This window comes from Haliotis cracherodii, unplaced genomic scaffold (assembly GCF_022045235.1).
Source record: "Haliotis cracherodii isolate W230 unplaced genomic scaffold, xgHalCrac1.p SCAF_25, whole genome shotgun sequence".
NCBI lineage: Eukaryota > Metazoa > Mollusca > Gastropoda > Lepetellida > Haliotidae > Haliotis > Haliotis cracherodii.
Genome location: NW_027266281.1, coordinates 9,740,212 through 9,754,836, shown reverse-complemented (window position 1 = coordinate 9,754,836; position 14,625 = coordinate 9,740,212). Strand labels below are relative to the sequence as shown.

Genomic DNA, 14,625 nt, shown 5'->3' with positions numbered 1-14,625 from the left:
CCACAACAAACAACCAGCAACCAACAACCAGCAACCAACAACCAGCAACCCACAACAAACAACCAACAACCAGCAACCAACAACCAGCAACCAGCAACCCATAACAAACAATAAACAACCAGTAACCAGCAACCAACAACCAGCAACCAACAACCAGCAACCAGTAACCAACAACCAGCAACCCACAACAAACAACAAACAAACAGTAACCAGCAACCAACAACCAGCAACCCACAACAAACAACCAACAACCAGCAACCAACAACCAGCAACCCACAAAAAACAACCAGCAACCAGCAACCAACAACCAGCAACCCACAACAAACAACCAGCAACCCACAACAAACAACCAGCAACCAGCAACCAACAAACAGCAACCCACAACAAACAAACAGCAACCAGCAACCAGCAACCAACAACCAACAACCAGCAACAAACAACCAGCAACCAGCAACCCATAACAAACAACCAGCAACCAGCAACCAGCAACCAGCGACCAACAACCAGCAACCAACAACCAGCAACCCACAACCAGCAACCAACAACCAGCAACCAGCAACCAACAACCAGCAACCAACAACCAGCAACCCATAACAAACAACCAACAACCAGCAACCAACAACCAGCAACCAGCAACCAACAACCAGCAACCAACAACCAGCAACCCACAACAAACAACAAACAACCAGCAACCAGCAACCTACACCCAGCAACCAGCAACCAGCAACCAACAACCAGCAACCCACAACAAACAACCAACAACCAGCAACCAGCAACCAACAACCAGCAACCCACAACAAACAACCAACAACCAGAAACCAGCAACCAACAACCAGCAACCCATAACAATGAGCAACAACCAGCAACCAGCAACCAACAACCAGCAACCAACAACCAGCAACCCACAACAAACAACCAGCAACCAACACCCAGCAACCAGCAACAAGCAACCAACAACCAGCAACCCACAACAAACAACCAACAACCAGCAACCAACGACCAGCAACCCACAACCAGCAACCAACAACCAGCAACCAGCAACCAACAACCAGCAACCAACAACCAGCAACCCATAACAAACAACCAACAACCAGCAACCAACAACCAGCAACCAGCAACCAACAACCAGCAACCAGCAACCAACAACCAGCAACCCACAACAAACAACCAGCAACCAGCAACCAACACCCAGCAACCAGCAACCAGCAACCAACAACCAGCAACCCACAACAAACAACCATCAACCAACAACCAGCAACCAACAACCAGCAACCCACAACCAACAACCAGCAATCAACAATCAACAACCAGCAATCAACAATCAACAATCAACAATCAACAACCAACAACCAACAATCAACAACCATCAACCAACAACCAACAACCAACAACCAGCAACCCACAACAAACAACCAGCAATCAACAACCAGCAATCAACAATCAACAATCAACAATCAACAACCAACAACCAGCAACCAACAACCAACAACCAGCAATCTACAACCTACAACCAAAAAACAACAAACAACAACCAGCTACCAGCAACGAGCAACCGACAACGAACAACCAATACCAACAGCCAGCAACCAACAACCAGCAATCAACAATCAACAATCAACAACCAGCAACCAACAACCGGCAACCAGCAATCAACAACCAGCAGCCAGCAATCACCAACCTAAACCATCAACCAACAACCAACAACCAACAACCAACAACCAACAACCAGCAATCTACAACCTAAACCAAAAAACAACAACCCACAACCAACAACCAACAACCAGCAACCAACAACCAGCAATCAACAATCAACAACCAGCAACCAACAACCAGCAATCAACAATCAACAACCAGCAACCAACAACCAGCAACCCACAACCAACAACCAGCAACCCACAACCAACAACCAGCAATCAACAATCAACAACCAGCAACCAACAACCAGCAATCAACAATCAACAATCAACAATCAACAACCAGCAACCAGCAACCAACAACCAGCAACCCACAGCAAACAACAAACAACCAGCAACCCACAACAAACAACCAGCAACCAACAACCAGCAATCAACAATCTACAATCTACAACCAGCAACCAACAACCAGCAACCAGCAACCAACAACCAGCAACCAACAACCAGCAACCAACAATCTACAACCTACAACCAAAAAACAACAAACAACAAACAACAACCAGCTTCCAGCAACGAGCAACCGACAACCAACAACCAATACCAACACCCAGCAACCAGCAACCAGCAACCAACAATCAACAACCAACAACCAACAACCAACAATCTACAACCTACAACCAAAAAACAACTAACAACAACCAGCTACCAGCAACGAGCAACCGACAACCAGCAACCAATACCAACAGCCAGCAACCAACAACCAGCAATCAACAATCAACAATCAACAACCAGCAACCAACAACCGGCAACCAGCAATCAACAACCAGCAGCCAGCAATCAACAACCTAAACCATCAACCAACAACCAACAACCAACAACCAGCAATCAACAACCAACAACCAGCAACCAACAATCAACAACCAGCAACCAACAACCAGCAACCCACAACCAACAACCAGCAACCCACAACCAACAACCAGCAATCAACAATCAACAACCAGCAACCAACAACCAGCAATCAACAACAAACAACCAACAACCAGCAACCAGCAACCAGCAACCAACAACCAGCAACCCACACCAAACAACCAACAACCAGCAACCAACAACAAACAACCAACAACCAGCAAGCAACAACCAACAACCAGCAACCAGCAACCAACAACCAGCAACCAGCAACCAGCAATCAACAACCAGCAACCCACAACCAGCAACCCACAACAAACAACCAACAACCAGCAACCAACAACCAGCAACCCACAACAAACAACCAACAACCAGCAACCAACAACCAGCAACCAACAATCTACAACCTACAACCAAAAAACAACAAACAACAACCAGCTACCAGCAACGAGCAACCGACAACGAACAACCAATACCAACAGCCAGCAACCAACAACCAGCAATCAACAACCAACAACCAACAACCAGCAACCAACAACCAGCAATCTACAACCTACAACCAAAAAACAACAACCCACAACCAACAACCAACAACCAGCAACCAACAACCAGCAATCAACAATCAACAACCAGCAACCAACAACCAGCAATCAACAATCAACAACCAGCAACCAACAACCATCAACCCACAACCAACAACCAGCAATCAACAATCAACAACCAGCAACCAACAACCAGCAATCAACAATCAACAATCAACAACCAGCAACCAGCAACCAACAACCAGCAACCCACAGCAAACAACAAACAACCAACAACCAGCAACCAACAACCAGCAATCAACAATCTACAACCAACAACCAACAACTAGCAATCAACAACCAGCAACCAGCAACCAACAACCAGCAACCAGCAACCAACAACCAGCAACCCGCAATCAACAACCAGCAATCAACAACCAGCAATCAACCATCAACAATCTACAACCAACAACCAGCTACCAGCAACCAACAACCAGCAACCAGCAACCAACAACCAGCAACCAGCAATCAACAACCAGCAATCAACAATCAACAATCAACAACCAACAACCAACAACCAGCAACCCACAACCAACAACCAGCAATCAACAATCAACAACCAGCAATTAACAATCAACAATCAGCAATCAACAACCAACAACCAGCAATCAACAATCAACAATCAACAACCAGCAATCAACAATCAACAATCAACAACCAACAACCAGCAATAAACAATCAACAATCAACAATCAACAACCAGCAATCAACAATCAACAATCAACAACCAACAACCAGCAATCAACAATCAACAATCAACAACCAGCAATCAACAATCAACAATTAACAACCAACAACCAGCAATCAACAACCAACAATCAACAACCAGCAACCAACAACCGGCAACCGGCAACCAGCAATCAACAACCGGCAGCCAGCAATCAACAACCATCAACCAACAACCAGCAACCAACAGCCAACAACAAGCAAGCAACAATCAACAACCAACAACCAGCAATCAACAGCCGACAACCAACAACCAGCAATCAACAACCAACAACAAGCAACCAGCAACCAACAACAAGCAATCAACATCCAGCAACCAACAACCAACAACCAACAGCCAACAACCAGCAATCAACAACCAACAACCAGCAATCAACAACCAGCAACCAGCAATCAACATCCAGCAACCAGCAATCAACAACCAACAACCAACAACCAACAACCAACAACCAGCAACCAGCACATACAACCAACAACAAACAACCAGTATCCAGCAAGAAACAACCAACAACCAACAACAAGCAAGCAACAACCAGCAACCAAATCAGTAACTTACTCTCTGGGTCTTCGTCGTCGATGTCGTCATCATCCTCGATATCCTCAGTGAGGTACATCTTCAGGAACTGAGCGAAGGGTCCATCATGACTGAGCAGCTCTTCATAGGATCCCAGCTCGGAGATTTCACCGTCCACCATCACCACGATCTGGTCCACCATCGGCAGCCAGTGCACGCCGTGCGTTACCAGGACTCGGGTCTAGGATTCAAACAGGCAAACATGACCAGGAGTCACAGGACTCACAGAAACATTGGCAGGCTCAAATAATTTGAAGAAAATAAATACAAGTCCTGTCTACAAAGCTGTAGGCCGCCTCCTTGGTCTGGTGGTAGAGCGTCTGCCCGGAGAACGGAAGGTCGAGGGTTCGATGCCCGGCCGCGTCATATCAAAAGATATCAAAAGATTGTATTTGTTGTTACCCTGCCTGGTCCTTTGCATTAATATGCTAAAACAAGGACTGGTCGACTGGGTATTCAGTATATTGTGTCTAAATGGGGTAATGGGGTATGCATGTTAACTCAGTCCGCTAGCACAATAAACTCGGCATACATCCGGGCAAGTACAAGCACACACGCTGACTGTGATTCAGTGAAATATATCTACCATTACAGTAACAGTAGTTTCGAACAAAATATGTTACAAACTTCGCATCAGACAATAGCCAGATGTCTTCTGCTAGGAACATACACACAAGGTGAGGTGAGGTGAGGTGAGGTGAGGTGAGGTGAGGTGAGGTGGGACTTCACGTTGCGTTCATGATAACTGTCACTTATATAGCGACTTGCGTAACCAGAAATAAGGAAAATAAGGAAAAACAACTCTGCCGCTGTCAATATAAAAACATTATTTAAACTACTACCGTATTCGACGTAATGAGCGCCCTGGGCGCTCTCAACATTAAAAATAGGGGGTTCTTATTAGAATATTATTTTGGTGAAAAAACAGAGCTGAAAGATGAATTTCGTGGTTTATGCTGACAGCCTGAAATGTTTATGTACGACAGATATATTTTTCCAGAATATAATTGCCCATAATTAAAGGTGCATATAACACTCGAGTGCGTATTATACGCGAATAAATAAGTCTTGTGTACATTGATCAATCGGAAGGGGTGCTAATTTGGATTGTTCACTAGCCAATATATTAGCAAATATCTCCGTGGGTGCTTATTACGTCGAATACTGTATTCTTTCCAACCATCCGTCCGAGGAAATGGAGCTAAGGACTATTAAAGTCCAGTTTCCTCCCTTGCCGAACAGGCTGATATACCTGGGCTTGATCGTTGTGGCGCCGGTGACTATTACGAGTTATGTCCCTTCTTAGCCCTTCCTATTGACCAATCAGTTTCCATCTTTCATATTTTTGGTTGGACTAACGAGTCTATGCATAATCCAATCAAAATCGAGTAACGAAATCGACATCCGGATCGTAAACAACATGGCGACTGCCGTGCAGGTTTCGATGGATTACAGAATTTGCAAAGCAGGTCAAGGCGTTGACAGATATTTTCCAAATCTGGTCATGTTTTAATCAACTTCCCAAAGCGTGGGGCCACAATCTACATGCACTGTGAGACAGGGAATGTAAAACCCTTTTCTTTGATTAACTTGTTCTGATCGTCTTGGCTTGGTGACGCCATTTTGTTTGAATCGAATGTGAGAGATTTGAAAGGTGGAATCTGATTGGTCATTAGCAGGGGCATTACTTGTAATAGCCAATGGTAGATGTTTTCAATCTACCGACCTGAATTTGGGGCCAAAAATCTGTAACCAAAAAGACTCAATGTCTGATCTAAAATGCCGCTAGTAGTTAACCGTAGCTACCTTGGACTCCAGGATGCCCTTAAATATGTTCCTTACTTCATATCAGACAAGAGCCTGAGGTCCTTCCCTCAAACAAGAGATATTCGATGATAATGTTACTTTGTAATTCAAATCTGTCTCAAGGAAACAATTTAAGAAGTTAAATGCAATGAGTCACCCAATGGAGAAAAATTAAACAACAATGACTTGAATAGTCTGGCCTAAAACATTCTGCCAATAGTCAACCCTAGGACCTGCTACCTTGGACTTGAGGATGCCCTTGCTGCCGACAACTTCCTGGAAGATGTGTTTCCCCACATGGGAGTCCACAGCGCTGAGGGGGTCGTCCAGGAGGTAGATGTCGGCGTCGCTGTACACGGCCCGGGCGAGAGACACACGCTGCTTCTGCCCACCGCTCAAGTTAATGCCCTGCAAAGAGAGGCAGTGAGCCTTGATATGTGGTCTGTGGTGAGAAGGTCTGGTCTGTCTGGTTGCGAAACTGCACATTCAACCAGGCCAGGCTTGACGGTTGATTGGCGACCAATACGAATATGTACCCTCTCCCCTTTCCTTGGGTCCATTATACCGTATTTGACACATTTAAGTGAGTGAGTGAATGAGTATGGTTTTACGCCGCTTTTAGCAATATTCCAGCAATATCACGGCGGGGGACACCAGAAATGGGCTTCACACATTGTACCCATGTCGGGAATCGAACCCGCGTCTTCGGCGTGACGATCAAACGCTCTAACCACTAGGCTACCCGACTGCCCCTTACACATTCAGCGCCCTGCTCCAATAAGCAGCCTCCGACCAACTCATAGACTAGACTGTACTGAGTGACGTCTACTGAGACCGAAAATGTTCACGAAAGTCCATATTTTCTTGTGTATGTTACAGATTTGTTACAGAGGACGACAGCGCATAAGGGTTAAATAATTACCGTGTATGTGTTAAAAGCTTTAGTTCAATAAACTTGTGAACTCAGTTTGTTCCCGACTGCTTCATCACTGAAACAAATGTGACTGGTTGTGTATGATTTTAATACATGCCCCTTGAGAGCTCCGGGTATCTTAAAAACAAACCCACAGAGAGCTCTGGGTGTCTACAAAACAGGCTTATAGAGAGCTACGGGTATCTATAGAACAGACCCACAGAGAGCTCTGGGTGTCTACAAAACAGGCTTATAGAGAGCTACGGGTATCTATAGAACAGACCTACAGAGAGCTCCGGGTATCTACAGAATTAACCAACTGAGAGCCCCGGGTATCTACAGAATAAACCAACTGAGACCTCCGGATATCTACAGAACTGACCTACAAAGAGTCCTGGGTATCTACAGAACAGACCTACAGAGAGTTCTGGGTATCTACAGAATAGACCTACAGAGAGTTCTGCGTATCTACAGAACAGACCTACAGAGAGTTCTGGGTATCTACAGAACAGACCTACAGAGAGTTCTGGGTATCTACAGAACAGACCTACAGAGAGTTCTGGGTATCTACAGAACAGACCTACAGAGAGCTACAAGTATCTACAGAACAGAACTACACAGAGTTCAGAATTTACAGAACATTGACATACAGAGCGTTTTGCTGTCGTACCTTCTCTCCAATCTCTGTCTGATCGCCCCCAGTGAGAATGTCAAGGTCAGGTTGTAGGGCGCACGCATCAATGATCTTCTGATATCTATGTCTGTCACAGTTCTTCCCGAACAGGATGTTGTCTTTCAGCGTTGCATTCTGGATCCATGCTTGCTGCGGGACGTATGCTATGGAGTTCTGCAAACACACATACTTGATGGTGAACAAACTGAATTGATGCACTAATAAATAGGCAGATGAAACATGAAGTGTTGGTTGTAAAATACACGACCCTTTTACTCTCCCACCAACACATCCACACATCTTCTATCTACTCACCAACCCACTCTCCCTCCCATCCAACCACCCACTCTCCCTCCCCTACACCAATGACAAAACCCACTCCCCCTCCCACCCAAACTTACTGACCCCCTCTCATCAGATATAGTGAAGGATGGGTATAGCACACACACACACACGCGCACGCACGCACACACGCACGGACACACACACGCATGCGCACACACACAAACACACACAAACACACACAAACTCACACGCACACGCACACGCACACACACACACACACAAACATACACACACACAAACACACATACACACGCACACACACACGCGCACACACACACAAACACACATATACGCACACACATATACACACACTCACTCACACGCGCACGACACACACACACACACACTCACTCACACGCACACACACACACGCACACACACTCACACGCACGCACGCACGCACACACACACACACACACACACGCATGCACACACACACACACACACGCAAACACTGTGGTGTACCTTGAGGGTGACGGACCCCTGCAGTTTCTCCATCTCCCCCAGGAAGGCCGAGATGAGGGAGGACTTGCCCGCGCCCACCTGCCCCACCACCGCCACCAGCTTCCCGTCAGGGACGTCCAGGTTCACACTGGAAACAGGGCAAGCAGTATTGGGTCAAGTCAGAAATATTATCCCAGGTGCAATTAATCAAAGCATGGCATATACAATCTACTTTATTTTCAGAGAACAATCAATGAGCTTCAAAGAGTTACCAATTTTCAGTCCTGAGTGAAGACGTGATGAAAGTTAATATATGATAAGATAATACATTATTATCCCGAAGGAATGTTTGGTTACATTGTAAAAGCCAAAAGAAATAGGTTAATTTATATTACAAACACAGACACAGACACATACACACAGAAAAGCACTAATCATTAATAGATGAGAAAAAGTGTTTGACGCACGTGGGGCATCAATTAATAGGTGCTCAAGTTAGGTAAAAGTGGTAGAACTTGACAAAAATATCAGATGGTATGTTTGTTAAGTAAGCGAATACTGACTGGTATGAATGATTGAAGGGCTCTGTTTGTTTTCATTTTCGACATATACAGTCAACAAACAGTAGGTAAGAGTTCATACTCCGAAAATTGTGAAACAGTGAGTTGGGTTTAACGCGGCTTTTAACAGTATTCCAGTTATATCACGGCGTGCCAGCTTAATGTGGGAGGACGTGATGCAGGTCTGAGATGTTTACCACTTCGGTGAAACCCACGAGCACGGGTATAGTCCTGACAAACCTAGAAACATAATCGGGGCGAACCAGGATTCGAACCCACAATCATAGGTTTCTGGCGTGCCCAAGGGACGCACGGGACATAAGGGACCCAAGGGGCGCAACTCTGCCACCCGTGCCCCAGAGAATCAGAATCAGAAAGCTCAATCATTAAACACAAATAAATTCATAAATAACAATTTACAGGTACAAAATATATAATTTTACAATAAGAAATATCATTTTAAAAACAATGAACACTCCCTCTATTCAAAATGGCGGCTAGCATACAGCTTTTTGAAATATGGAACTCTCTGACAAAAGATATGTGCACCTTAGTCACAATTTGCTACTCATGATACAACGAGGGAATTCTAATTATTTTCATATCTGCATAGGACCTGTCCTTTAATCGATGAGCATCCAGTGTTCTTATAAATATTGAGGAACCAATCGCCACCACCTTCGCCAATGGGGGTAATCTGACTGGATGACTATTGTCAGCTAAGTATCTTTCAAATATGGCCCGAAACAAATATGTGGAAGTGAATAGGGCCAGGATATTTATCTGTATATATAATACCCGGGATTACCGAGGATGCTGTCACTTACTTCTTGAGTGTCGGGGTGGGGGAGGTCTTGTCCCAGGTGAAAGTGCCATTCTTTACACTGATGGCATGTTCTGTAATACAGACAACAGTGAGTTAGTGAATGTTGAGTATTATCACGGCGTGCCGGCTTAATGTCAGGGGAAACCACACACATGGTAGACTAACAATGATAATATTAATATTTAAAACAAGGCATTCCACAGTTTTCTTAAACGAACCAAGGGTGTGGGACACGTCGGTGTTGATTTTGTTGCGGTTCAGAGGGCACAGAAATGAGTGTCAACCAAGCGAAGTGCCATATCAAATCGGCCCAGACTCAGTTTTTCAAGGAGAGGCTATCTGAACAACCACTGCATCGAGTTTATGTGCAGTGTGTTGCGAGGATCAGCAACCCTGCAGAGTCCTTCGCTAAGATGAAGTGGGCTGGTCTGAAAAGTGAAACAGAATGCTTTTTGTTTGCTGCTCAGGACCAGTCACTTTCCACTCCAAACCGTCAATGTGTGACTTTGCATCAAAATGTAAATATGAAATGCAGAATATGTAATGAATTTAATAAGACTGCCCAACACAGAGTGGCTCGATCATTTTATTACCGTCTTCGAAATGCTTGTGGTTTTGACACAGAGGTCCGTCCATGGTACGACCCGGAATATGTAGAGGGCGTCATGGAAAATGATAAATACAAAATCCTTTGGAATAGGCCCCAGACGTATCCGGGCCAACAAACCTGTATTTGTCCTTTTTGAAAAATCCAATAAAATCATTTATATCATTGAATTTTCTGTCCCTTTTGACACTAATGTGATTGACAAGATTCAGGAAAAACATGGCAAAATGCAGACCTTGCTTTCGAAATGTCACGCTTGCATCCCAAGTACCAAGTTGTCCGACTCCCCATTGTTCTCGGTGGCTTAGGTTTGGTACCTCTCAATCTGTTGACTGACATTGGGAGAGTACCTGAGTGTGCTATGCACAGGAATACAGCCCTTCTGACAATCTGGGTAATGCAGACAGTGTTGGGGAGTCTTCATATTCTCCAAAAAGTTCTCGGTGGGTTTGACTTGGCAGCGTTTCCTGTCTGGGCTGCGTGTAGAGAGGGCAAGGGCCCTGAGCTGATGATGAGCCTCACCAGCCTGACTGTGATCACCCAAACCATCTTTGCTCATCAGTCCGGGGTAGAATAGGTCCCCAGCAACCCATGCTTGCTGTAAAAGGCGACTATGCTTGTCGTAAGAGGCGACTAACGGGATCGGGTGGTCAGGCTCGCTGACTTGGTTGATTCATGTCATCGTATCCCAATTGCGTGGATTGATGCTCTTGGTGCCAGTCACTGGATTGTCTGGTCCAGACTTGCTTATCTACAGGCCGCCTGTCAATAACACATACTGCGCGGCCACACTTTGTTGAACTAGGGGTTTTGGTGAAAATGGCTTTAACGTTGTGTTCAAGAATTTTGCACATTTGTGTACCCGCCCGGGTTCATGCTGCTTTTATAGTGCTGAGATACCATGCCGCAGTTTAACATGAATACCCCACTCAGACACAGTACACTGACTCCGAACCCAACAGTCCTTGTTTTAGCCCATTAATGCCTGGAGGCAGGGTAACAACAAGTACAATCTTTTTTATGTCTTTTGATATCACGCGGCCAGTGATCGAAGCACAGACAGTCTGTTCTCGGGACAGACGATCTACCCCCACTAGAACAAGACGTCGGTTTGACTAAATGTGAGGGCAAGCTTACGGGTGTGAGGGTCCCGTGTGACATTGCTGGGGTCCAAGTCACCCTGCCTCAAGAACTTCCCAACTCGGCCGACAGAGACTTGAGCCTGTAAAGAAACATAATAAGCCGTCAAAAACCACAATTAGTCTATCATTAAATATGATTAAACACAAATATCAACAAACGCAATGAGCCTGTCAATATCATAATGATCCTGCCAATAAACACAATGAGCCTATAAATAAACATAAGAATCATGTCAATAAGCACAATGATCCTGACAATAAACACAATGAACCTCTCAATAAAAATAATAAACTCAATGAGCCTCTCAATAAACACAATTAGCCTCTCAATAAACACATTCAACACAATTAGCCTCTCAATAAACACAATTGGCCTCTCAATAAACACATTTAACACAATGAGCCTCCCAATAAACACAATGAGCCTCCAATAAACACAATAAACATCTCAATAAACAAAATGAGCCTCGAATAACACAATTAGCCTCTCAATAAACACAATTAGCCTCTCAATAAACACATTTAACACAATGAGACTCCCAATGAACACAATGAGCCTCTCAATTAACACAATAAACATCTCAATAAACACAATGAGCCTCCCAATAAACACAATTAGCCTCTCAATAAACACAATTAGCCTCTCAATAAACACATTTAACACAATGAGCCTCCCAATAAACACAATGAGCCTCTCAATTAACACAATAAACATCTCAATAAACACAATGAGCCTCTCAATAAACACAAGTAGCCTCTCAATAAACACAATTAGCCTCTCAATAAACACATTTAACACAATGAGACTCCCAATGAACACAATGAGCCACCCAATAAACAAAATAAACATCTCAATAAACTCAATGAGCCTCTCAATAAACACAATTAGCCTCTCAATAAACACATTTAACACAATGAGCCTCCCAATAAACACAATGAGCTTCCCAATAAACACAATAAGCATCTCAATAAACACAATGAGCCTCTCAATAAACACAATTAGCCTCTCAATAAACACATTTAACACAATGAGCCTCCCAATAAACACAATAAACATCTCAATAAACACAATGTGCTTCTCAATAAACACAATGAGCCTCCCAGTAAACACTATAAACATCTCAATAAACACTGAGCCTGTCAATAAACACAATAAACAATGAGCCTCTCAATAAACACAATGAGCCTACAATAAACACAATAAGCCTTTCAGTAAACACAATAAACAATGATCCTCTCAATAAACACAATAAACATCTCAATAAACAATGAGCCTCTCAATAAACACAATGAGCCTACAATAAACACAATAAGCCTTTCAGTAAACACAATAAACAATGAGCCTCTTAATAAACACAATGAGCCTCCAAAAACACAATAAACAAAGAGCCTCTCAATAAACACAATGAGCCTCCAATAGACACAATAAACAATGAGCCTCTTAATAAACACAATGAGCCTCCAATAAACAATGAGCCTCTTAATAAACACAATGAGCCTCCAATAAACACAATAAACAATGAGCCTCCCAATAAACACAATGAGCCTCCAATAAACACAATAAGCCTTTCAGTAAACACAATAAACAATGAGCCTCCCAATAAACAATATGAGTCTATCAATAAACACAATGAGCGAAAACGAAACCACTTGGTTTTGCACAATAACATCACGTGATATATGCACAGCATCTAAGAGTAATGACTACATAGGCTTATATTGAAACATGGCATGTCAAACCATTTATATAAATATCTTTAAGGGAGTTAAAGACAGATCACTGTCAACCATTACATATACAGATATTATTATGTTTGTATTCTTTGATACGTTGCGTAGAACGGGGAGTCGGGGATGCTGTTTTTTTTCATTTTTGGAGGATATTATTTACAGGCAATGTAAGTGGATTTTAGGCAGGATGTTGGGTAGTGAGGCTGGCTCTACAAGTGGACAATCAGTACTGACCTGCACCAGGAATGACACCATCAAGGGCAGCAGGGTGATGGGGAAGCGGAGGATGTTGAAGAGGGAGAGAGCAACGAAGGCCTTCTGTGCATCCAGGTAGTGAGACTCGGAGGCCAAGACATATGTGGCAAACGTGGCCAGGGTTACCTGTGGAGAGAATATGCACAACATTTAGTTTACACCTGCGGACAATCACTCTACGCCTGCACACATGCACGCATTCTCTCTACCTTTGCACACACGACCGTATTCCCTCTTCACATGCGCACGTTCACTCTACACCTGCAGACATCCATTCTACACCTACACACCTTAAAACATTCACTCTACACTTGCACACTTGTTGACATTCACTCTGCACCTGCACACTTGTTGGCATTCAGTCAACACATCAGCAGAACATGGCCCCTATCTTACGTACCATGAATGGGGCACAAATAAAGCAGAAAGTGCTCCCTGCTTCCAGGTACGCCCCCTTTTTGAGGACGAGAAGCTCCTTATTCCGGATCTCCAAAACCTTCTCCTGGAAGGACGGCTCCCACGCATACAGCTTGAGCACCTACAGGTGAAACACAAAGGGAAAATCCACTAGAAAACGCTCGTTTTTACTCATTTCAATTAATAGTACAAAGTTAATTATATCGACAGGACACATTTCTCAAGTCACATTTCACAATGACTATCATTGCTTCCATAGTTGAGTTCAAATAAATTGAAATTTCATGGCGTTTGATTGGATAGACAAGCAAATAAAATTGCGTTTATGTTTCCTTAAATTGAAAAATAAAGTAGGTTGGCCCACAAACTACGTTTTCCTGATTAGAAACAATTACATATATTGTTAGCAATTGCATTAGTAAACATACCGCTGGTATATAATGACCCTATTTCTCCTGCTTACGGTAAATCTGCCTGAGTAAATC

General features: G+C 43.8%; 1 protein-coding gene and 1 pseudogene across 1 annotated transcript in view; one reads left to right on the top strand and one right to left on the bottom strand.

The window, feature by feature from the left end:
- LOC139472725 (multidrug resistance-associated protein 1-like) overlaps window positions 1–14,625 on the bottom strand; it is a 49,915-nt gene that overhangs the window by 22,642 nt on the left and 12,648 nt on the right. The window contains exons 7-14 of the mRNA XM_071255174.1: window positions 14,124–14,261; window positions 13,703–13,849; window positions 11,733–11,817; window positions 9,990–10,059; window positions 8,624–8,750; window positions 7,811–7,987; window positions 6,468–6,635; window positions 4,404–4,602 (exon numbers count right to left, since the gene is read on the bottom strand). Coding sequence (XP_071111275.1) covers window positions 4,404–4,602; window positions 6,468–6,635; window positions 7,811–7,987; window positions 8,624–8,750; window positions 9,990–10,059; window positions 11,733–11,817; window positions 13,703–13,849; window positions 14,124–14,261 — 1,111 coding nt within the window. The remainder of the gene's footprint in view (window positions 1–4,403; window positions 4,603–6,467; window positions 6,636–7,810; window positions 7,988–8,623; window positions 8,751–9,989; window positions 10,060–11,732; window positions 11,818–13,702; window positions 13,850–14,123; window positions 14,262–14,625) is intronic.
- LOC139472580 (zonadhesin-like) lies at window positions 849–4,398 on the top strand (annotated as a pseudogene).